Source organism: Epinephelus lanceolatus, chromosome 12 (assembly GCF_041903045.1).
Source record: "Epinephelus lanceolatus isolate andai-2023 chromosome 12, ASM4190304v1, whole genome shotgun sequence".
NCBI lineage: Eukaryota > Metazoa > Chordata > Actinopteri > Perciformes > Serranidae > Epinephelus > Epinephelus lanceolatus.
This window is the reverse complement of record NC_135745.1, coordinates 33,034,816-33,059,711: the sequence shown is the minus strand read 5'-3', so window position 1 is coordinate 33,059,711 and position 24,896 is coordinate 33,034,816. Positions and strand designations below refer to the sequence as shown.

General features: G+C 40.8%; 1 protein-coding gene across 4 annotated transcripts in view; it reads left to right on the top strand.

Annotated features, from left to right (window-relative positions):
* The first annotated feature begins 8,166 nt into the window (after positions 1 to 8,166).
* LOC117271873 (uncharacterized) overlaps positions 8,167 to 24,896 on the top strand; it is a 40,151-nt gene continuing 23,421 nt past the window's right edge. For 2 of the 4 annotated variants that reach the window (XM_078173310.1, XM_078173309.1), the window contains exons 1-21: positions 8,168 to 8,434; positions 8,622 to 8,674; positions 8,825 to 8,893; positions 9,580 to 9,803; positions 9,903 to 9,975; positions 11,621 to 12,018; positions 14,163 to 14,727; positions 14,861 to 15,057; positions 15,152 to 15,541; positions 15,954 to 16,246; positions 18,605 to 18,870; positions 21,136 to 21,204; positions 21,503 to 21,640; positions 21,731 to 21,987; positions 22,077 to 22,161; positions 23,277 to 23,348; positions 23,549 to 23,683; positions 23,804 to 24,060; positions 24,187 to 24,271; positions 24,399 to 24,533; positions 24,734 to 24,868. In XM_078173310.1, the coding sequence (XP_078029436.1) occupies positions 8,358 to 8,434; positions 8,622 to 8,674; positions 8,825 to 8,893; positions 9,580 to 9,803; positions 9,903 to 9,975; positions 11,621 to 12,018; positions 14,163 to 14,727; positions 14,861 to 15,057; positions 15,152 to 15,541; positions 15,954 to 16,246; positions 18,605 to 18,870; positions 21,136 to 21,204; positions 21,503 to 21,640; positions 21,731 to 21,987; positions 22,077 to 22,161; positions 23,277 to 23,348; positions 23,549 to 23,683; positions 23,804 to 24,060; positions 24,187 to 24,271; positions 24,399 to 24,533; positions 24,734 to 24,868 (3,973 nt within the window). In that variant the 5' untranslated portion in view covers positions 8,168 to 8,357. Of the gene's footprint in view, positions 8,435 to 8,621; positions 8,675 to 8,824; positions 8,894 to 9,579; positions 9,804 to 9,902; positions 9,976 to 11,620; positions 12,019 to 14,162; positions 14,728 to 14,860; positions 15,058 to 15,151; positions 15,542 to 15,953; positions 16,247 to 18,604; positions 18,871 to 21,135; positions 21,205 to 21,502; positions 21,641 to 21,730; positions 21,988 to 22,076; positions 22,162 to 23,276; positions 23,349 to 23,548; positions 23,684 to 23,803; positions 24,061 to 24,186; positions 24,272 to 24,398; positions 24,534 to 24,733; positions 24,869 to 24,896 lie in introns of all 4 variants that reach the window. The other 2 variants (XM_078173311.1, XM_078173313.1) reach the window with 2 other exon arrangements.

Genomic DNA, 24,896 nt, shown 5'->3' with positions numbered 1-24,896 from the left:
TTTAATTTTAGATCTAAGGGAAGGGAGCGAGTAAATAAATGAGAGCTCAATAATAGTATAAGTGCTAAAGCTCTGACATGAGGGAGAGCTCAGCGTCTGCCCTGTCGTAGCCTGTGTTATCTATCAATGGTGACCTTGACCTGCTGCTACAGCTGAGAGCGTCTCTAGGGACTGCAGACTGCAAAGACACAAGCAAACTGAAAGGATGATTTTCATATGCCATTGACTGGCCTATTCGTAGATGAAAGGTGGCTTTGTGAATTGATTTTTCTGTTTTTCAGCCGAGGTGACCTTTGGGTCCAAGCCTGGTATAAACTGAACTCTGACAAAAGGACGGAGAATTGCTTAAAGGGATAGGGTGGGGAGATCAAGGGGATCAAGGGGCAAAGGTTTCCATGGGGTGAACAGATTTAGGGTCATGTGTCAGGCTAATGAACCATCTCATGTAAGGGCCGGGTTATGCTAGTTCAGTAGGGGTACATGTATTTGTGTCAAACCGTTAGGTACGCGACTTTTGGTTCGGCATGACCCTGTACTGTATTGGGCGCAGGATATTATTTTATTTTATTTTGTTTTATTTTAATTCCATTTTTGCAAGCCGAACCGTTTAAAATATCTAGTTCCCCAACGGACATAATTGAGTGACGGACCGAGTCCTGTAAATCTCTGCTTTCACTTTGTGCAGCGCATTCTCGCATTTTGACAACATGGCAAGTGAGCCTGACGAACCTGAAGACCCACCCGCAAACCTTAAGTCCTCCGTTTGGGAACACTTTGGTTTCAGGGTAAAATACGAAGATGGAAATAAACAAGTGGACAAGACAAAAGCAGTGTGCCGACACTGCAGAACAGCGGTCGGGTATGTACTTGGAAACACGTCTAACATGCTAACGCATCTAAAGCGACACCACCAGAGTTTGAACGTTAACCGGCACGACTAGAAAAAGCAATCTGGTGCAAACTACGATATCATCGTTGTTTAAAAAGAAAGAGTGTTTCCCTGGCCATTGCGCTAAAGAAATAATCAACGCCATTGGAGTTGAGTAAAATTGTTTAAGCTGCACTTTAGATATAAGCATGTTTTGTTTACTGCACTTTAACAAAGTGGGAAAGCTAAGTAAGTTCCTAGTAAAACTGAATCTGAGCAGGCTTTAAAGCTGACCAGCTGCACTATACTTTTTATTTTAATTGAGTAAAACTGTTTAAGCAGAAATATATATTTATATTTTTTATTCAAAAAATGTGTTAAAAAAAACAGCAGGATTTTATTTTTCACTTTTATATTTCTATTTTCATTCAAACAATGTGAAAAAGCAGGATTGTATATATATTTGTTTCATTCAAAAATTGTGTAAAAAGAGTTAACTGCTGTGGTGGTATGTTTCAATAAGGTTACCAATAAGTAAAAGATATTTAATAAATGTCTATTTTTTTCATTACTGTACCAAAACAAACCGAACCGTGACTTGTGTACCGAGGTATGTACCGAACCGAGATTTTTGTGTACCGTTACACCCCTATAGTACAGAGTTAGTTTGTATGACGTGTGACCACATCGAAAGGCAAAGTGTTTAGAGTTGTTTGTTTTGAACAGCTGCTCTCAAAGACAGGGCTAAAAGCTGGCACTAGTGATGTGCAGGTCAGCCCACAACCTGCAGGTCCCTCGGTTTGTCTTGTGGGTCAGGTGGTTAGGATAAGCTTGTTGGAAAATATTGCAGAATTTAGGCAGTCGGGTCATTAACAATTTGAAAACAGAGCAAATTGGTTTGTTTTCTTTCAAAATATGGGAAGAAGGCAATAAGCAACAAAAGAAGAAGAAGAAGAAGTTAAATCAAGAAAGAAAGCAAAGTAAAAACAAACAAATAAGGAAATTACCTGGAATGAATGATTAAAAATTAAAATAAATGTAGTTTTTCCCTACCTTTTTTCTTTTATCCCTAGTTTAAAAACAAAAACAAAATTCTAATCTAATTTTTTTTTCTTCCCAAGTTGCTCATTGCCTTTTTCCCCATATTTTTGAAAGAAATCACACTGATTTGCTCAAGGTTCAAAGGTTTAAATACTGGGGAAAGGCATCTGAAAGCAGCATAATAAAAGTGATGTCGCTCCAGGTTTCAAAGGGTTAAGTCGCTCTGAGAAAGTTATAAATAACTTATGGAAACATTGTGCAATAGTCCATCTTCCACCTTCTCTTGCCCTCTGTCGGTCTCATGCTGACTCTCTCTTTCAAACACACACAGCAAGCAGCCTGACTAAGCCTGGTATGGTAAAACCTCTTCCATCATAATGTCTGGTAAAAAATGTAGGCCTTATTTGTATTGAAAAGGCTTTCCTACACCAGGATAATCAGCTTCTGCCATCAGGTGCGTTGGCACAGCAGAAGAGTGCTTAACATGGAAAGAAGGATTGCCCCCACACTGACTTGCACTTACACAGCAGTGGTTTTTAATGAAGCAATGTTTCGGTCCTCTGGACCTTTATCAAGCAAGGTAAAAAGGTCCAGAGGACCAAAATGTTGCTTCATTAAAAACTACTGCTGGCCTAACAGCATGTCCTAAAAGCAAGGAAGCATCTCTCTGTCTTAACTGAATCTGTTAAATTTCCACGTAATCAAACCACTGTACCTACGAGCTGTGCCCTCACGATCATCCTTAAGGCATCCATCCATCTATCCATCCATCCAACCATCCATTTTCATCCGCTTATCCAGAGCCAGGTCACAGTGGCAAGCAAAACACCCCAGATGTCCCTCTCCCCAGTAACGCTTTCTGGCTCCTCCTGGGGGACCCCAAGGTGTTCCCAGGCCAGATAAGATATGCAATCCCGCCTGGGTCTGCCCCGGGACCTCCAACCACCAGGACATGCCTGGAACACCTCTAACGGGAGGCGCCCAGGGGGGGAACCTGGTCAGATGCCCAAACCATCTCAACTGACCCCTTTTGACACAAAGGAGCAGCGGCTCTACTCTGAGCTCCCTCCAGATGTCTGAGCTCCTTATCCTGTCTCTAAGGCTGAGCCTAGCTACCACCTTGTGAACAACACCCAGCAGAGAACCATGGCCTCAGATTAAGACAGACATAACCACTTAAAACATTGGTGAGTACTTGCTGTTTTCCTACATTTGCTTGTTTCCTGCACTTGAAAACACACGTTTTAAATTGTGATATTATCTGGAAATGACATACAATACAACAAACAGCGAATAGCTTGTTATCAGAAACTTTCAGCTCTGTGACGACTGGCGATCTTTCTCTAGCCAGCTGCCACCTTATTTAGGTATTGTAGTGAACTTCGGAGTTATCATATGGATAAAGCTTCACTGTAACTCTCAATCAGCTGTACCTCATATATTGCGAAGCTTTCACAGCAGGTGAGAGGAATAGATAGAAATAGGGCAGTCAACAAATGTTCATAACAGCGCATTGTGCAGCGATGTATGGCTTAGGCCAGTTAGGACATTATAATAGCTGTAGCAATATACAGTAGCTGTCCTTGTCCCAGTACTCATTCCTGACAGTTGTGCTACAGTACTTCAGTCGGGGTCAGGTGAATGATTAATGCATATGTTTGCCGGTCGCACAAAGCAGATTTCCTCTCATGTCGAACCGGGTTGGTCTGGGTTTTAAAAAACAAAATCCCCAACCCTTGCATCACTGCAAGGCGCCAGAATTATTGAAAAATGGGCATAAAAACACACATTTTTTAATCTCTGCGGGAAAGCATTTGTTTTGTTGCACTCGTTTGTACACATGAAAAGTGGCAGAAATAGTTGTATCCAACTGAAATCAATTTTTTTCAATCAAATGTGATTTCAGTTGGACAAAGAAAGCTTGAGGGAGATCTTCAAACTCTGCGTACTTTCTCACCACACACCTGGCCAACTGCCCTGTGAAGGCGGTGAGAATGTCAGATTGTCGTTTTTGGAAAGTTACAGAAAATTGTCGAACGCAGCCTCCCAAATTCAGGAAGGTGTCTGGCGAAGGGGGGTGTCCAAAGCTGTTTGACCATCTGACAAGCACTTCTGCTGAAGCATACCGGCCCCTTCACTCCCACCCACTTATATCTTCACTGTATGTTTATCTCCAAAAATTAAAACTGTTCACATGATAATCTTGTAAGTGCAAGTGGAAAATCAGCAGTGAGATATTAGATTGTTAATGCATGTTCATCCGCTCATCAAAATCTCTGACTTGAGACTTGCTTGGTCAATTTTTGCATTAGGCAATATTTAATGGTTCACTTGCTCTCCTAAAGGGAACACTCTGTAGGGGAGCAGGTCACGCTCCTTGAGATCTGTAAAAGAGTACAACGTGGCATTTGCTCCTTTTTTTCCATACCAATATTCCTCCGCTTACTAAGGTGTTCTATTTTTACCTATGACACAGTGGAGCTATAGCAAGGAGAGGATTCAAAGAGCAAACACAGGCTTATTAACTGTTAGTCATGGATCAGGGCATCTGTAGTCCACAATGATCCGTGGAAAAGCCCACAGTATATTGCTTTGCACTTGGTCTTGGCCCCTTGTTGCTCTTTCTCCCACTTCCTGTGGGTGAGGTTGATTATTAATGACCTTTTTATTTGTTGACTGAAGACATGCTGGAGGTATGGGGACAGGTACAGGTTTATGGATTTATAGGTATGTCACTGAGCAGTATTGTGTGAATGATTGCGTAATGTTTCTATTTTTGGCATAATTACGAGGGTGTGTCATCAGTAAGGTTACTTTGAAGTGTATCAAAGTATTCTGTAAGATGCATCATGATTGTTTTCTCAGAGCTTGAATATCTTGACAAAGTCACCTGAACGCACTTGACCTGAGGATTGGCCTTATCACCAGACAGACAACTCCTTTCCAGTAACTATGATGGCCAGCTTATAAAATGAACCTTTTGATATTTATGTTACTGTGATTCATTTGCCTGTTTGTGTGTACAGTGTCCCAGTTTACAAGGCATTGTACCGAATATGTGCACAGTAAAAGACAATGAGTAACTCAGTGTGACAACACATTAACTGAACGGAGTCTGGCGTATATTTGCTGCCATGTGTAAAAACAGATTTTTGACTAGACATTGCGGAGTCATACATATGCTTGATTTCCTTAAGCCCCTGGAAATGTCAGACCCCGCTCTGTACAGACCTCTGAGGGCCAGTTTATAAGTAACTCACTTCCTGTGGCATTCATCATCACCCACCTGAGACACACTGAGACATACTGAGATAAAGCCTTGATTATCTGATAGAAAATCAGGCTGGTGTCTTTTGACTGTAGATTATCTCTGTAGTTAAGATAGTTACTGTATTGCCCTCTCTTTGCCAACAACTAAAAAAGCTTGGGAAGGTTTTATACTCGAGATGCACAGTAATATTTTGATACCAATCCCTAACAAAGACCCTCTCTTTGGCTGAACAGCTTTAAAGAGCTCTAATATTTGTTTTGGGCCACCCTCTCTATTGACACATACCGATGGGGCTTCAGGAATGTCACAATAGGTCGATCAGACAGCAACACCCATACAATGTGTCTTTCTTATCACTCTTTTTCCACCTGGTCTCACAGTGTGCGCTGCTATCAGCCTGACATACACTAAATATACTCTAGCAGACACCTCTTCAAGCCTGTTTTTTTTTTTCTTTTACAGCAATATTATCAGGTCACACATGCCTCGTTGTGTACTGTTCAAGACTATGGATTGCATAAGCTGACACTCTTGGCTCATCTTTTTTGTCTTATCTCTGCTAAGTGTGATGAGTAAGATGCTGAGCTCTGATTGGCAAAGGAAATTATCTTGTTCCTCTTTTGACTGCATGATTTTCCAAACATAACGCACTATCAGATGCCTGTATGAAAGGTAACCTCTGTGATATCTTTAGATAAACATGTTTGAAGCGTAATCTTTAACAAGAAATGCAGATTTTGGTTTCTGTAAGGTTATAATGGAAACATGTCTCCATGACTCTCTCTTTTCTTATTATGTAAGTCTGTTTTGAACTCCTGTAGTTTAATCAGTAGCTTAAAAAAGTATGTTACTGCTGGAAAGAGGGTCTTTTCATAAATTTAGGGTGCAGTAAAAGACGCAAATATGTTTGAAATTGGGATACACAACAAGAGAAAACAAACATAAACAGAGGAAAAGGGCCGTAGCATTGACTTTACAGCTCAAGAGACAGAAAACCTACAACTAGCAGAATGTAGGGATGCATGATATTGATTTTTTTTGCCAATATTTGCTATGCTGATATGTAACAACTCAATTGACCAATAACTGATACTGATATCGATATATCCATTTTTTTCCCACCTTATTTTAGTGATAATCAAGTCTCTTCTTTAGTGGAACTAACATCATATAATAACTGCATACTCTTATCGTGATGGCCCACCAACAGATGGAGACATGAAATACAATGCTTTTTAATGTATGTAATGTTCATTCATTGTGCAAATTCCTACTATTCTTACCAGAATGCACTGTGCCACACCAGACCGCTACACTCTACCACTGGTGGGTGATGTAATGCAAGCTTGGCTGTTTTACCACAGGAAAAAATATGGCTGCCAGCTGATAGTAAATGATCTCAAATTACAGTTAAACAGTAAGCTAAAATATGTTTCTGAAAACATTTTAGGTGAAAAATAGGCAATGCAGTAACATAATCTTGGTTTATATTTGATCAGCACTGCCTAGTTTTTCAGTTTTATCTGAGTTGGGTCTGAGTTTGACAGAGAGACACAGAAAAGAGCAGGTCTCTCTCTTGATCCGCTGCCATACTGCCGAAATGCGTACTTCCTTCTTTTACTTTTAGTAGGTACCGCAGCTGCCCTAAAAAGTTTGTACTGTTACATGCAGTAAGCACACAATAGGGACATACATTCCTACTGTCTCATAACATTACGCCCTGAACTCTGACCCTCTTGCTTTTATGTCTGTTACCATGGAGATAAAACAAACGCCACTCACCAAACTCACCAGAAACGGAGATCAACCCAGAGAGATCTGCTGGTGTTACTTTGCAATGTGTGTAGTGTAATTTTAAAGTTATAACAGCACAGATTGTAGATTCTAACATATTATATTTGTCACGGTGAAATTGCATCTGCAGTTCTCTTGCATTGTTATTTTTATAGTTATGTCATACTGTTTGTAATATCTATGATGATTTTGTTCATTTAAAAAACTAATATTCCTTTAATTACTATTCAACTGATCATCAGTTACTTGAATGCGCTGTCATCCATCATTGCAACTTCTGACAGCTGTCAATTCTTCTCTGGCATACTATATAATATGGTAGTATGGGTATTGGAACGTACAGTTTGTGTTCGTTGTTGCAGGAATACAAAAATGTTTAAGTACAATCTGTAGTTTCAGTAACAGCCCTAAAGCCAGCGAGATCTGCTGGATGATGCGTTTCAGATATGACCTGAGAGATGAGCAGGGAGATATGGGCGCTGGTAAGATGAAAGGAAGTTTACCAAAGTTCATTCGCACACACTACTCACATTTTTACAACACACAGCTGGTTGAAACTTGGGAAAGTGTCCCTTGAAGTGTGTACAGGCGTTAACACAGCAAGACCGTGAGCTGCAACAATCCTATAGCTTTGTTAATCATAAATAACATGAAAATAGATTATAACAGTGTCTGTTTTGATGACAACGATTAGCAGCAAAATACAACAGAATGTTTTTTCTGTCTTCAAACCGTTTTGTACGATGTTTAGTTGCAGACTTTGTTTTTACCATTTGAGTTTTTCCTCCATTAAAACTAAAAAATTGACCAGTCAGTTTACTCAATGTCATTACTATCAATCATTATTGGCCATTACCAAGTTTTACATCATAGTGAGAAGTTCATTTAATTGCTTAGTCAGAAATCTATGTCTTACATCACTTTAATAAGTCATTAATTTTTTTCAAGCATCTGTATCAGTTATTCAGCTTAGTCTAAGTACTTTTTATGACCTGGCTTAACACTAAACCCCGACCTTCCCTATCACTATTTGCGGTAACTGTGCCTGTGTCGTCACTTTCAGAAAATTTTCACACCACCCACTCAGTCTAACTCCTTTCATGTCTTCCTGTCTACCACTCCCCTCTCTCCACCCACTGCCGAGGTTACCTGGTCAGGTAGGGGGGGTAGGCGGTGGATATAAATGCTTAAAAAGCTCCATTCTGAGAACAACACAAGCGAGCCCACGCCTCTGTGCTGGCAGTTAAAGGGTCACATAAGCTGCGTTTCCACAGAGAGGCTCCACAACAGTTACTGCTCATCATTCATTCTTCAAGTCATCAAAGAGGGAGAGAGTATTAGCAACGGGAGAGCAGCTGGGAGGCTGCCGTTAAGGGATCAGCCATGCTTGGAGGCATCCGCACAGATTTGTTGGTCACAGTGACTCTACTCCTTCTAACTCAGACAGGGACTCAGTGCAGGTGAGTGTTAAAATAATCCAGCTTTTGAATGTCAAATTTTAGCTGATGTGTTATTTGAAATATTGTTATACTGGGTTTATCAATGTCATGAAGTGGAAAGTGAATGGGATTTTGATTTGTGTTTAAGATTTGTTTAATTTATGGCAAAAAAATTAAAAGAATCTGTGATTGTTGTTTCATATTTCAGGGCTGAGGTAGACTTTTCACCGGTTACTTTACCAGACTGGAGGCCAAATGCAGGTATGAAGTTCTACAAGTACCAAGACTTGTCGATACTCAATACTGACAAATTTGCCACAAAACAAGGGTTTGAATAAACCCTAAACAGAGAGAGATGCATGCATAATGTACAGAACTATATTTAACCCCTTTCTTTCTTTTCTTTTATAGATTATGTTTCACAGTGTTTCTACGACAGACAGAACAATTTTATTTGTGAATGGACCCAATGGAAATCAGGTACAGACGATTACTGCACAACAGCACAGCAACGCCTCTCATTAATTAAATCTAATAATGAAATGAAAGCCAAATATGTTTTTGAATCTGGTTACAGTTCAGTGAGAGTTCTTTCTGACACCTAGAGACAACTTCACCGTAGTAACCTTTCATTTAGCCCCACCCTTTCGAAAGGGGATTTGGGACATCAGTCCACAGTTCTGTTTTAATCTACAGGCGCGCTGTGAGCGAGTCTGTGCCCGATGCCGCATATCACTAATTGATCTGAAGCAGGCTAATAATCTTTTATAGCCTGACGTTCTCCCAGGGGGCGATCAAATTAGAGGGCCTGCACTTAAGGTTCAAATTTAGCACAAAACACTCCAAACTGCTATTTTGCATTTAACGATAATTGCACCAAACAGATGTACTTCTTATTTTACTACAATAACAAAGACGAGGGAACGGTTTGCTATTTCTGATGTGATTAAAATTATGATATGACATAAAAGCTCATTCATAACCTGCGTAGATAAAAATACATTTCACCATTTATACTGTGTGATTTAAAAAGAAAGTGTGTGAGTGGTCACTGACATTGAATTTTTGTAAAATGTTGCAAAAAATGAAATGAGCTTGGTCACTTTCTATTTGATGGATTATGTGTCATCTAGTGTATGACATCTTCTTGTCCTTTTCACCTCCAGAGGATTTCGTAGTGACTATTTTAGAGAGTGGCCCACTGGGACTGGAAGGCGAAGCCTGTCTTGAGTTTTGGTACATATCGCCAGTTGTAACTGATGGGTCAGAACTTCGAGTTCTGCTGAGAAGCAGCGCTGGTCTGAAAGAAATCTGGACTCTTACTGCCCTCCCGAGGGATTCATGGAGACAGGTGTTTGTCCCCTTGAACGTCATTGAACCAGGCACTCAGGTAAGATGGCATGTAATCCCATATGCATAATTAAACTGTGTTGGGTAATTAAAATACATTATTGTGCATATTAAAATATATAATCTGCTTTTATATCAGGCTGTAGTCGAAGCAGTATCCACAAGCGGACAGTTCGCATTTAACCTGATGGGTGTGAGCAGAGGCCAATGTGGTAAATATGCTTTTACTCTTGATGACAACGTTCTATTTTTCCATGTTTTTGTGTCTGACTAACGGGAACAACAGTTTTTGAAACTGGTCCAGCATGGAGCGACAGGGCTGCAGCCGGCAAAACAGGCTAATTTACATCCACTAAAAGTGCTTGTTTTTGCCACTGACAGGCTCAGATTGTTATTAGGAGAGTCTGAAGACATTATGAAAAGGATCCCTACAGAGATAGACCTTTTGTTATAGAGTAAGATCCTTTTTGTTTAATCAGAATCAGCCCCAATTCTGTCAGTCATACCAGACTCCATTTAAATAAACTAGGGCTGTCAATCAATCAAAATATTTAATCATGATTAATCGCATGATCATCCATTGTTAACTCATGATTAATTGCAAATTAATTGTATTTTTTTTATCTGTTCTAAATGTACCTTAAAGGGATATTTTTCAAGTTTTTAATACTCTTATCACCATGGGAGTGGACAAATATGCTTGCTTTATGCAAATGTAGGTATTATCATTGCAACAATCCAAAACAATGACAAATAAAGTCCAGAATATTCTTCCAGAATAACCTTAAAGGTACTGCATGCTCAAAAAATATGCTGAAAGCATACCACAGCAAACTCGAGCCCAACAAGCAACAACAGATGGAAATATTGACCTTAATGTAGCATTATTTAGTAATACTAACACAAAACAGTGTCCAGCTTAACACTTGTAAAGGTGAATTCACATCAACAGGAAATGCAAATAAGTCTGGTTCCTTGAGAGAACAATCTGGCAGGGCTTTGAAGCTGAACATGCCATTCAAAAGATGCCTTTCTTTATCCATTTCTGATCACGGAGGTTTGTTTCTGCTTGCCATCCATAACGTTACTGCTACATCGCATCCTGATTTTCCAAACTACAGGGTGGGCTGAGGGTCATAATTATAGAACGTATGTGCGTTAAAAAAATTTGTGGTGTTAAAAAGAAATTGCATTAACTCATTATAAATGTATTAACTTTGAGAGCCCTAAAATAAACAGTAATTTTATCATCGTGAAGTCAACAGGAACAAAATAAAACTCACAAAAACTGTCTTGGTTCATCACCAGTTCTCGCCTGGGTGAAATAAATCCTTAATCCACCCAGTAAGATGTGAAAATATGCTAGCTCTACACATGCTAAAATTACTGTTATTTAAATGGAGTGTGAAGGGTTTGATGATGGTGATTTTGGGCCTGTTTCTGGTTGAACAAAACAGATCTTGCACTTCAACAAAAGGGTCTATCTCTGTAGGGATCCTTTGTATAATGTTGTCAGACACTTATAATAACAGTCTGAGCCTGTCAGTGGCAAAAAACAAGAACTTTTAGTAGACGTACATAATTGCCCCCGTGGTTACATTGCAGCCTGTTTCACCAGCTGCAGCCCAGTCGCTTTATACTGGACAGTTTCAAAAACTGTTGTTCCTATTAATCACTTAGACACAAAAACATGGGTAAACAGGGTCCATGTTGAAAATACTGAAGTTACCCTCTAAGAAGAGTCCTTATAGTCCTAACACTGAACATAATAATTAATTTATGTTACTAATCAGTTATGCCTCGCCAGATGGTGTTGTGAATATAAAGTGATTGTTTACTCGGCTGAATTCCCCACAGGACCCCAGTGTGAATCTAACACAGAGTTATGGACAGATGAGTCCACCCGTTGCCTCTGTTCCAGCGGCCAGCTCTCCTGCTCTCCCTCTCAGTGCCCTGAGGGCCAAATCTGTGGTCCTCAAACAGGAAGCTCCAGAGGGATTTCCACCTCTGGGACGTGCACGATCCACAGTCACACAGACTGCAGCACTTTTGATGGAGTGCTGTTCCGCTTCATGGCGCCCTGCACCTACACGCTGGCTAAGACCTGCTCACCCTCCGAGGCCCTGCCCATGTTCAGTGTGGAAGTGGTCAATGAGCAGAACTGGAACTCATCTCTGCCGACTGTTCAGCAGGTCGTTGTGAACGTGGGAAAATTCAGAGTGTCCCTGCTTAGGAGGCAGACACACCGAGTTGTGGTGAGTCACTTTTAAAAGGGGACAGAAATTTAGGAAGGCATACATACTGTGACACATTGCTGATGTCTGTATCATCTGCCAAAATGAACAGTTCTCCCCAAAAGCTAAAATGTCACACTGCTTTACAAAGAGAAACTAGTTTTCTCTTACCTTTATTGAAGAAAAAAAATCCAAACCAAAACTATTGGTTTCTCTATGTGTATGGTTTCTCTAACATAGTTGGTTTCTCAACTATGTTTCTAAAATGTATATTTATGCACACTTGAAAAGTACCACATCAGAGAAGCTTTATGGAAATGGAAAAATTTGCTAAAACTTTCTCAACTGCACAAAACGTTGATACACTTGCATGAGGTGGTTTTTGCCTTTGTTTAAAAGAGCGGACGAAACACTTTTGCCAAGTAAGTTCCTAAGTAACCGGCATTTAACTCACATGACCAATCAGCTGTCTCTGCTGTCGGCATCGTCCCGTGCATTAGAATCACTGCATTAATTTGTCTTCGTCTCCAGACAGCGTGAACCATGGCCAATACTAGCTGATATCAAGAGCAATTGAAACGTGCCGAACTGAAACAAATTACTGAAGACTACTCTCCTTTTCTCAACCGGCCAAGGTGACTTGTTTTGTTTCCAGTTTGCAACCTCTACTACTTCTTCTGTGTTTACTGGTGGATTATAGCCATGCATAGAGCAAAGCCCATACCCCCAACTTCTGATGAGACTATGCTTTGTGCAGCCTAGTTAGCCCCATTTCCAGCAAACACTTTCGGTATGGTACCTTTGAAACCACAAGTAACCCTTCAAACGGGGTACCTAGACCCCACTGCATTTCCTCGTTACTGGTGACACAGAAGGAAGTCTGCACCTTGTTTATCATCCACAGAACAAGGTAAAACAGGCTGCAGTGAGAGTCTCTCTATGAGATATTTGATTATTTGTGCATTTAGTCCTTTGCAGGCAAGCTTAGGGGCTTAGTTTTGCCGGAGCCCACAGGAACAACGTTCTGCGATGCTTTTTTTTCTCTGAGTGAGGAGTAGAATATATGCCATTCACATAACCAGGTCGAAATTAATATATATATATATACCCCTGAAGATCCACTCATAACTAAAAGTGTATGTCATATAGAAACTAAAGTAATGGTTAAAATTGTCATATTGAAATTTAAGGTGTGCTGATGGATTCACGTCAGATTCAAGTTAACGTTCCACCTTAAAAGTTACCGGCAGTGAGCCCAGTGAATTAAATCATTTTTTCTCAGACTCCAGCTGCTGTGAGAGGCAGCAAAATATGCTTTCATTTAATAGCTACAGCCTACTAATAAAACTCTCCACAGTATGAACAGTGATTACATGAGCCTCAAAACCAGCCACAACTGCAGTGTTCACAGCTCCACCTTTTAGTACCAGATCTGTGTGCTAGGTACCCCAACAGAGGGGGGACCAAAAATGGGAACAGTACGGAATGTTTCCATTGGTACCATCCACAACTTTGCACAGTGGAAACGGAAAAAAGGCGTACCAACTGTACCGTACTGTACTGTACTGCTTGGTGGAAACAGGGCTGTTTATTTACTCCAGACCAGTTGATAGAAACACGTCTAATTCGCATTTTATTTTTGTAACATTTCAAAAGTTCACTGAAAAAGAGAGTTTAATGGAAACACGGCTAGACAAGATTCTGATATTATATTGATACTGTGATAAGAGACCAGATATCTTAGATTTTAGATATCATAATACCATAAGTGTTGTCCTTTTCTTGGTTTTAAAGGCTGCATTACAGTATTTTTCTTTTTTTCTGGCTAAAGGAGAGGGTTTCCATCTCCCCAAGAGTCATAATTACTGAAGTACTGTCTGTTCAAATTCATTTTTTGTGGCACTGTGCCACGATGCTGCACTGTGTATTGAGCAAAGTAATTTACTGGATCAAGCAGTTCCCATATCTGCAAACCATTCTACTGATAAACTCAGTTTATCATAAAGTGCAGAGTTTAGTGGCGTAATGTCCTGGACTTATCTGCCTTATCAATTCCCAAAGATATATCTATCTCCAGAAAGGTGCTTTTTATGGAAACAGTCTGATACAGTGAGTCCATATTGATGGCAGCTGGTAAGAGGTCCAAAACTTTTTCTGTTCCTCAGGTTAATGGGGTCTGGAGGAAGCTTCCACTGAGCCTCAGCAGTGGCACAATCAACATCAAGAGCAACCCTGCTGCTGTTGAACTGGAAACCAGCTTCGGTCTGTCTGTCTCATTTGACAACGCTGGTGCTGTCCATGTCAAACTGCCGTCCACCTACTCTGATAAAGTCTGTGGCTTGTGTGGGAACTTTAACCACCTCAGAAGAGATGACTTCAGAAAGCCTGATGGAACAAATGCCCAAGATGCTACAGCTTTGGCCAAGAGCTGGCAAACGGAGGAAAACACCTCCTCCTGTGAAACCATTCTAGTACCCCATCAGTGTGACCCACAGGAGGAAGCTGAGTATGCCAGTGAGCTGTACTGTGGAGGCCTCCTCTCTAGCACTGGGCCCTTCGCTGGCTGCCTAGCCGTTCTGGGGGCGGAGAGCTACTTCAGGGGCTGTGTGGTCGACATGTGCACTGCTCATGGTGACCCAGCAGCGCTATGTGAGACATTACAGGTCTACGCCGATATCTGCCAGGAGGCTGGAGTCGCAGTACCCGTATGGAGGAACTCTACATTCTGCCGTATGTTGCTTTATTGCTTCCTGTTTTCATTTCTCTACCCTGATATCAAAATAAGGGAAACGGAGACAACTAATGACTGTAATAGTACAATAACAGTTGAGTTCATGTCCTCTCGTCTTTCTTCCCCTCTCAGCCCTTCAGTGTGGTGAGAACAGCCACTATAATTCATGTGCTGATGGCTGTCCCGATGTATGCTCCGTTCTGGATATAGTCGGTTCCTGTGGAGGCTGTGACGAAAGATGCGAGTGTGACTCTGGCTTCAAACTTAGTGGGGGAAAGTGTGTCCCCGCAGAGGACTGTGGGTGCTGGTACAGTGGAAAACACTATGAGGTAAGTGAGGTCGATGAACAGGTAAAAATTTCATATTCACCTATTCACCTCCACAACACTATAATTTATTCACACACCTCCTCTTTGTCTCCAGAAAGGAGCAACATTCTCCGAGGGAGAGTGTGTGCAGCAGTGCCAGTGCATGGGTAACAATGAAGTGCAGTGCACCAGAATGCAATGCGCAAACCATGAGGTTTGTAAGGTGAAGGATGGGGTCAAAGGCTGCTTCCCTTTCAAACCCGCCACCTGCAGCGTGTATGGTGATCCACACTACATCACCTTTGATGGCATGGCTTATGATTTCCAAGGTGGCTGTAGTTACACGCTGACTACCACGTGTGGAGGTCAAAGCTCAGTCCAGTTCACTGTGATCGGACACAACATGCATCCTCCCATTCAAAACTTCACCCGCTCCAAGCTGGAAGCTATGACCCTTAAGGTTGAGGATCTGTACCTCACTCTGAATCAGAGCGGAAAGGTCTATGTAAGCATGAAAACTTCTTCTAATTCTCTATGTTTCAAACAATGTCAACACTTTTATAACATGCGACTGTATCAGAGGAAGTTGTGCAAACATGTCTCATGACCTGTGAGTGGCCTATTTACTGGATTTGGAGTGTCATTGTTCTGTATTATCTCTTGTAATTTATTAATGACTGAGGCTAATGCCCTTAGTATCAGCACACCCATGTTTATAGGGGCCATTTATTACTCTTTAACCAGTCACCATGGGGAGTAACTTGTTTGCAACATAGCGCTTACGAGAATACAGAAAACTAATTGCTGACCTTTATGTGTGTATTTGCCCTAAACAGCTAGTTGGTTGCTATTTGATTGCACTTATACACAAAAAAGACACTCTAAATAAACTAAATTCTCACTTGTCCTCTCCTCAGGTGAAAAACAGACCTGTCCTACTCCCCTATTTCACCAATGGTACATACGGCTCAGTTTGGGTCGACCTGAAGAAGAATTATATTATCATGGAGACGACATTTGGGCTCAGAATTATGATAGACACACAGAACAGACTGTTCCTGCAGGTGGATGAGCGCTACAAGTATGAACTGTGCGGACTGTGCGGCACCTACTCTGATCGTCAGGATGATGACTTCGTAGCACCAGAAGGCCAAAATGCTACTGGGCCATTTGAGTTTGGTGACAGCTGGAGGGTGCCAGGCAATGATGAGTAAGCTATTCTACTATAAAGCAAAAATTGCAAAAATTTAAGTACAAATATAATGAGTGTTATGACATTCTAATAATTCCAAAGGAAAAAAAACATACAAATTCAACAGCAGGTGAAAAGAAAAGGGTTTTTTAGCCATACTAGCAGCATTGTCGCTAATTACATTCCCATCAGCCTCAGGTGTACTTTGTGTTTAGAGCTACTTAGCAAATGGTAGCATGCTAACACACCTTACTAAGACAGTGAGCATGAAAAACATTGTATCTACTAACTATCAGCATGTCAGTATTGTCACTGGGTCTCATTCACTAATAAATGTGAAATGTGTTTACTTTGCACACAAAATAAGGGTGTGTGTTCACATTTTCTAAGACTGGAAGGCCTTCAGCATTTGTGCATTTGTGCATGTGCATGATCCGAGGCAGTTATAAATTTATTCGCAGTCTAATTCAGGTCAGAACATATTGATGAATCTCAGGTTTGTGTGTAAAACAGTCATGAACACAGATTTGTGCATACAAACTGTAACGATACCAGAAACTCATGATACGATATTATCACGATAAAGTCCACGATACGATATATATCATGATATTTATACAAGGGGAAAAAAAGAGAAAATTTATTGTTAAAAATAGCTATTTTATTCAAAAATAGTGCATGTACACTGTACAGCATGTTATTTTTAACTTGGAAGCGTATCATAAACAAATCAACACACAGATGAACATGTGCTTTCATTTCCCCCCTATTACTGCTAGGCAGGCAGACATTAAAGTGCCATAACAAAGTCATGTCAATTAAAACTATATTGACAGAATATGAAAATGGAAACATTCAGTACTTTTTAACCTACTCTGAACAAAAGTAGTGTAGTACTATTACTAGAAAGTCATCTGAATGACATCAAATTATGAGGATAGAGTAGTCTTAATATTCATCAAATATACAGCACTTAGAACAATCAGACCCTGCAACAACAACAAAATTAACAAATTAGAAATAATGTAAACTCAATAGCACACAATCCCTCACTCACAGATACACAGAGAGACAGAGAGAGAGAGAGAGAGAGAGAGAGAGAGAGAGGTGGGTAGAGATGTGTGTAAAAGAAAACCAAAATAAATAAAGTCTAGCCATTTCCCTGGAAGTCATAGAAAAACTCAAAAACACACATTCACTCAATTTGTTCATGCCAGGCTGACAATCTTGACATCAAGGAGACCCTAACACTTTCTCAGAACAGGAGATGAGGAGAGGAAAGCTCTGGTCCTGCGCTTTCATGTGATATGCGTGGCATTTCTGTACGACCCTGCATTCGTGAGTAATCCATCCAAAAGTAATGTGTGTGCAAAGCTGTATGAAAGCTCTGTTATACATAATTTTAGTGTAACTTTATCATTGTTTTTCGCTGTGGCCACGATTCTGCTGTTTCATGTGATATGCGTGGCTTCTCGCTATGACGAACGGATGCATGCAAAGAATTATGGGGAATGTAGTTGTACAGTCATATTACCGGCTCTGTAGGAGAATGCAGCTATATAACTACCATGGCATTCCCACAACAGTATTGAGAATTTATTTTATCATGACACTGCAAAATTCGACATATCGTTACATGCCTAATACAAACTGGTTGTTAATGAGGCCCATTTTGAGAATGTTAGCATACTGGCATTCTCGGAACCCATCGGCTGTATTCGGCATCTGACTTCCAGCAGACAGCGATACAGCCTCTGGGGGCAGACCCCCGATTTTTTGGCACTCCAGTTTAATTTGGGCGGAGGAGGTGAATTTCCGTTTCCTACTTCCATTTATATATAAGTAAATATGCTGAACCATTGCGATGGATTCCGAGTTTGCAGTGGCGCCAATTATGCTCCGCCTCGTTAGTTCACTGCACGGACCGTTTAACCTGGCAACAACTGCAGCCGGCTCAAACGTGATTGATCAATATCACGCAGACTACAAACAGCCTACAACCGGAAACCAGGGTTCTTCCACTCTTCTTCCGGAGGCAAGATCTCCAGGGTTTGCCTACAGACTCTCCATTCATTGAATGTAGAGTCTGTATGTAGAAACTAGCATACTGGTGATAGCTCAAACCATTACTGTCTCCACACACAGATATAGGCTATTTGGAATGTGTTATTCATAGAGGTAGTTGTTTGTACTTTAATAACCAAAGTAATAATCCATTATCATGCAGACAATCTCACAATCAAGCAACAAGCTGTTCAAGAATTAATACACACATTATGACACATTAATAAACTTCTTTTTTTTGTCTTATTTCAAATGGAACGATAAATCCTAATGTCTTGATCTCCTTTTCCTTTTCTAAACTTTCTCCCCCAGGTGTGTTTCCCATCCAAATGACCCCAGACTCTGTGACTATGACCAGGAGAATGAGGCCTACAATGAGTGCTACACCATTTTAGGGGATGCCTTCAAGCCCTGCCATGAATCCATTCACCCAAGCATCTACCTCAATAGTTGTGTGTACGACTACTGCGCCACAAATGGTGACCGTCACACCCTGTGCGAATCTCTCAAGTCCTATGCAGCAGCATGCAGTGTTGCAGGAGTGGAGCTTCCCCACTGGCAGATGGGCACAGCCTGTGGTGAGTGTTTGAGTCAGACATGAGGATAATGATGATGGTGTGGGTACTCTGTGAGAGGATATGTACAGGGCTCCTTTTTACATTGGTTGCACTGGTGCACCTGACATTTTCACTGCACCTTTTGGCGCCGCAATAATATATTTTAAGCATAACCTTTTTTGTCAGCTCCCATACACACTGATAACTTCTTAACTAGGGGTGTTAGGGTACACACGGTTCAGTTCATACCCCTGTTTAGGAGTGACGGTTCAGTGCAATTTTGGTACAGTGGGAAAAAAACAAATTCATAGGGATCCATTTTTATTCATTTTGTGTCTAAGACAGACAAAACCCTCTTGCTGGGGACTGAGGGAGCATTTTGCCCACTGGCAACTTTGCTAAACTATTTTCATTATGAAAAAAAGGAAAATTTAAACAGTTCTGTATTTCCCTGTACGAACACAACACAAACTCTTTCCCAAACAGCAACAAGTCACAATATGCCATTAAACTAAATCTCTTATGATATGAAATTGAAAATACTGAATAAACAGAACAATAAAAAATAAAACCTCTGCATTTAGGAGTGTTACAATTAGTTGCACCTTGGCTATCTGTCAAAGTGCCAGTTGCTTCAGTAACCGTTTATCCGGTTCTGCTTTTAATATATATATATATATATATATATATATATATATATATATAAGTACGCATATATAATTTTCATTTAAAAGTGGTGGTGATTTGAGATTCTATTATTTGAAATCTCATATACCATTTCTTCTTTCGTCACTTTTCAGGCCTTCAGACGTCATTAACAACCAGGGTCTATAATTTCCACCGGGCACAGAGTTACCAAAAGACACTGATTAACCGAAAGTCTTCTCTAGCGTTAACCTCACTATAGGTATTGTCTGTGCTGGGTACGGCCAGAATCAACTACCACCCAGTTGAGACACTATAGTTCAAATAAAACTCACCACAGTCTTTCTCTGCCAAATACACAACCACGACCCAGTAATCATAGCAAAACCATAAATCTTAAAAGTCATGAAAAAGTCATAAAATCATGACATTATAAAATCATAGAATTGTAAAACAAGAAATCATAAAATCAAGATACAACATTTGCTTTTGCATCTAAAGGCTGCTTGAATGCAGTAGGAATAAGGAGTTGGGCTTTGGATTATTGTTCCTCGTTCTGGTAATCAACACATCTAGGTGATGCCTTTCAGTCTGCGTTAGCATGTTCGATGTGTTTCCATCACATACCCTACAAAGGTAGGGCAACACCGTCAGACCATCCTAAACACAACTGTCTCTCCAGTGCTGTCATAACTGACCAATTGAGAACCCACAGGTGTCTTCCAGCTCCACCGTTTTATTCGCACTCGCCATAACATGACTGACAGTGCTTTCAGATGTAGAGTTTGCTTGGTTTGGTCCAAATCAGGGACTAATTTTGTTACAAAGTCACATAATTGTCTCACGGCAAGTGGACCAGATCAAATGCCTTGCACCAGAAAGCTGCTCTTGATTGGTCAGAATTTCCATGTGGGAAAAACGAACCACACTCAGGGGGCAAACAGTCTTGAGTTCCACTGAACTGAACCAAACAGTAGGCGTGAAAGCACCCTGATTCGCACGTCAATCTGCTTGTTTTTCTAACCACTGGACCTGTTGCTAATGGAGTAGGCCTACAGCTCATGCTTGTGAACTTTGGTTCTACATTACCTGCATCAGTGTCATAAATGTCAGGCAGGTGCACCAGTGCCACCAATAAAATTGTTTAGGCGCATCTGACAGATATGTGCGACAAACCTCTGGAGCCCTGATGTATGTGTAATGGTATCTGGTTATGACTAAACCGATAGCATTTTTTGACAAAATGAAATATGGTGATTTATTAGCACAAAAGATTAGATGAAGTTATTCTTTTACATGTCCTGTATTTCTTACTTATTGATTTTCTTTTCCCATAACTTTAAATCTTTCTCCTTCTGTTTTTCATTGTTTGGATTATGACACAGGGCCGGCCCACTGCATAAGCCATCTAGGCAACAGCCTAGAGCCATGCCTGGGTCAATGGTTTTATGTTTCTTTGTCAATGAAATAAGCAACGTTGGAGAAACTAGGTGATTCAGATGTGGAGGGGGTTGCCTCATGCAAATGATTTGCTAGGGCACCAGAAAGTTTAAGCGTGTGAACTCATTTCCCTTCTTTTTTGTTGTTTTTTTTTTTGTTTCTTCTTTTGTTTGGCTTTTTGTTCTGTTGTCCCCGTTTCAGCTGACCCCCCAACAACTGCAACTCTTCCAACATCTCCAGTTCCTACCTCTCCAACACCTGATCAGCCTTGTAAGAGCATTCACGGTTGGGAAGGATTATTTGGTGCTGGGTTGGACTATCAGTGGCATAATCCAATTTATGATTAATAATTTATTCATAACTGTCTCAAAAACCTGGAGAGATGTTTAATATATAACTGTATAACTGTCTTGAATATATCTGAATGACCGTGATATTATTATGTAAAGATTGGATGAAATAATATTTCTGTGGTTGATTCATTCATATATCTCATACTCTAATATTCTTATGTATAATTAGTTCATAATGCTTATGATTTCCACTGTGTTTATGTGATTTTTCACAGTCTGCCCCATAAACTGCGACTTTGAAAGAAATTTATGTGGGTGGGAGCAGCTGGTACAGGATAGTTTTGATTGGACAAGACACTCAGGACCCACCCCAACAAGCTTAACTGGCCCAAACCAAGACCACACCACTGGAGGTAAAATCTGAATTCAGGTCACACTATCACATCTGCTGCATCTGTATTTCATTATTCATGTTTATCGTGCTGTTTTCAACATTTCTCTAGCTGGCTACTACATGTATATTGAGGGAAACAGTGTAACCCACGGAGATTCAGCTCGTCTGTGGAGCTCAAATTGCCATTATAATGGCCCACTCTGCCTGAACTTCTGGTACCATATGTATGGTTCAGCCACTGCCATGGCCCTCAATATCTACCTGCTCAAAGACAAAAAAGCTACCAAGCTCTGGTCCATGAGGAACAACCAGGGACCAGAATGGCATCTGGGAAATGTTGACATCAGAGTGTCTGGTCCATTCCAAGTAAGTATGACACTATAAACAGACAATAAATGGGCCGACGTGTTCATCGTATTCTATATAGTGAAATAATATTTTCCATCCTCTTTCAGATCATAGTGGAGGGAATTCGAGGCTCTACTGATCAATCAGATGTGGCCATTGATGACATTTCCATCCACTTTGGTGCATGCTCAGGTGATGTTCACCTCTAATTAAAAGGAGAATGAATTTGAATAAAGATGTAGGCCACGGTATCATAACTTTGATGGATGAAACAATTTAATTTGTGGAATAACTTTCATTGTAAAAGCCGTTTCTCACTAGTGCAATGCGAAAATGCAGTACAGGATTACGGGTCTGGTGCGAATCATCCGTGATTCATCATCCACAGGTTTAGTGAATGAAGCCCACTCAGTGTCCACTCTACAAAACAGAAACCTACTTAGACAGAGAAAGTCTAAGAGGCTAACATTAACTACAAAATACATAAGTAATTCATCCATTTTCTGTAACTGCTTATCCTGTTGGGGGTCACGGGGAGCTGGAGCTCATCACGCTGGGTGAGAGGAAGGTTACACCCTGGACAGGTCACCAGACTATCACAAGGCTGACACAGAGACAATAACCATTCACACTCACATTCACACCTATGGGCAAATTAGAGTCACCAATTAACCTGCATGTCTTTGGACTGTGAGAGGAAGCTGGAGTGCCCGGAGAAAACCCAGCTGACACAGAACCCCACCCTGAGTTTGAAACAGGACCCCTCTTGCTGTGAGGCAACAATGCTAACCACTGTACCACTGTGCCACCTACCTAAAGCAATCAGACTCCAAGTTTGATTCTAACGCTAGCTGTTGTGGCTAGCCCCATTCTGCTAACATAGCGTTAGCAGCTGCTGGACAATCTCAAGCCATATACTGTCCATTATTTAATTGTTGAGGTAGTCATCAGAGTTTGTAAAAAAAAAACAAACAAATTGATAAGACGTTCCCCATTTTGGCAGCAAGCTGGCAGTGTCCTGAGGTATGACATCAGTTGGAACAAATAATTGTTTTGGTATATATTTACGCAGGCGGAAATCCACTAAAATCGAGGTTCATCCGAATATATCTTTTCCCACACTAATGTTCCACATTCATAAGAACCCACAGAATCTTTTCTTTTAGAAATTTCCTTGTGATTTTTTCGGTCCACTATCCATGCTTGGTGTGAAACGGCTTTAATGGTGCAAATAAATTAAGACCTCAAATCATAACCACACCAGATGTCTCAGGGTTTAAATAAAGTCAATAATTACTTCACTTCAGGTACCTTCCCTGGCCTGGGTGGTGGAACTGAACTTCCTCCCATGACAACGGAAGTCCTTCCCTCACACTCAGGTACAGTGCTCAGGAAGCTGTATTTTATGGGCCTCTTGTTTTGGCATCAGAAGGCTGAGTGGTTGAAAATTAACATTTATGTTGAGTGAATGAACAACTTCTGATGGTAATATAGGTTATAGATTGTCTACAGTTTGGCAAGTTGTATAAGGGCCTCATTACTTAGTTCATGTTCATTTTTTGCAAATGTTTCCTTATAGTCTGCAATATGGACTGTAGCTTCGACAGCAACCTTTGTAGCTGGGATCAAATGATCACAGATGCTTTTGACTGGACATGGCAAAGTGGTTCCACCCCCACCCTGATGACTGGGCCCTCTGCTGACCACACTGGTGGTAATACACTCTTTCTCTATGTAATATGGTCAATAATGACAGATAATATAAAGGTAAGGAAAGAATCTGTCTCACCATGGAAAGCGTATCTGAAAACTTTGATCATTTCATCTTTTCTAGATGGTCACTATCTTTACATCGAGGCCAGCAGTGTGACATACGGAGACACGTCTCGTCTTATCAGCTCTGAGTGTTCTGACTCTGGTCCTCAGTGTCTGCAGTTCTGGTACCATATGTACGGCTCAGCCGACACAATGGGCCTCCATGTTTACCTGCTCCAGAACAGATCCGCCCATGCTGTTTGGAGGAAGAGAAATGACCAAGGAAATATGTGGCACCTGGCTCAGGTGGACATCACAACAACTGGAGCTTTCCAGGTCAGACATCTTCCACCAGGCACTCAATAGATTTAAAGAGTGTCAGCCAATGATGCCATCACTGTAAAATATTAACTATAAGAGACATCTTACAAATAGTAACAAAGGATTTTTTTTCCAACTCAGATCATCTTTGAGGGGCGTAGAGGCTCCAATGAAGAATCCGATGTGGCAATAGATGATGTAAAGCTTTATCGTGGACGATGCTCTGGTAAGAAACATGCACACTAAATAAGTACCACACCACTAAGCATTAAAAATGTTGCTTATCTGAAGGCTGTGTAGCCTGGTAATGTTTAAAATATTTGCAGGTATTAACCGTTCTTACACTGTTGCAGATCTGAGTGGTGGTGTGGCAACAAACCCTCCGAGTGTCCCTGTGCCAACCACTGCAGCTCCAGAGCCTCCTCTGGTCAATGTCACAGCTCAGCTCCCTGATACAGCTCCAGTTAACGGACCACTACCACGCTCAGGTACAGTGCTCAGGAAGCTGTATTTTATGGGCCTCTTGTTTTGGCATCAGAAGGCTGAGTGGTTGAAAATTAACATTTATGTTGAGTGAATGAACAACTTCTGATGGTAATATAGGTTATAGATTGTCTACAGTTTGGCAAGTTGTATAAGGGCCTCATTACTTAGTTCATGTTCATTTTTTGCAAATGTTTCCTTATAGTCTGCAATATGGACTGTAGCTTCGACAGCAACCTTTGTAGCTGGGATCAAATGATCACAGATGCTTTTGACTGGACATGGCAAAGTGGTTCCACCCCCACCCTCATGACTGGGCCCTCTGCTGACCACACTGGTGGTAATACACTCTTTCTCTATGTAATATG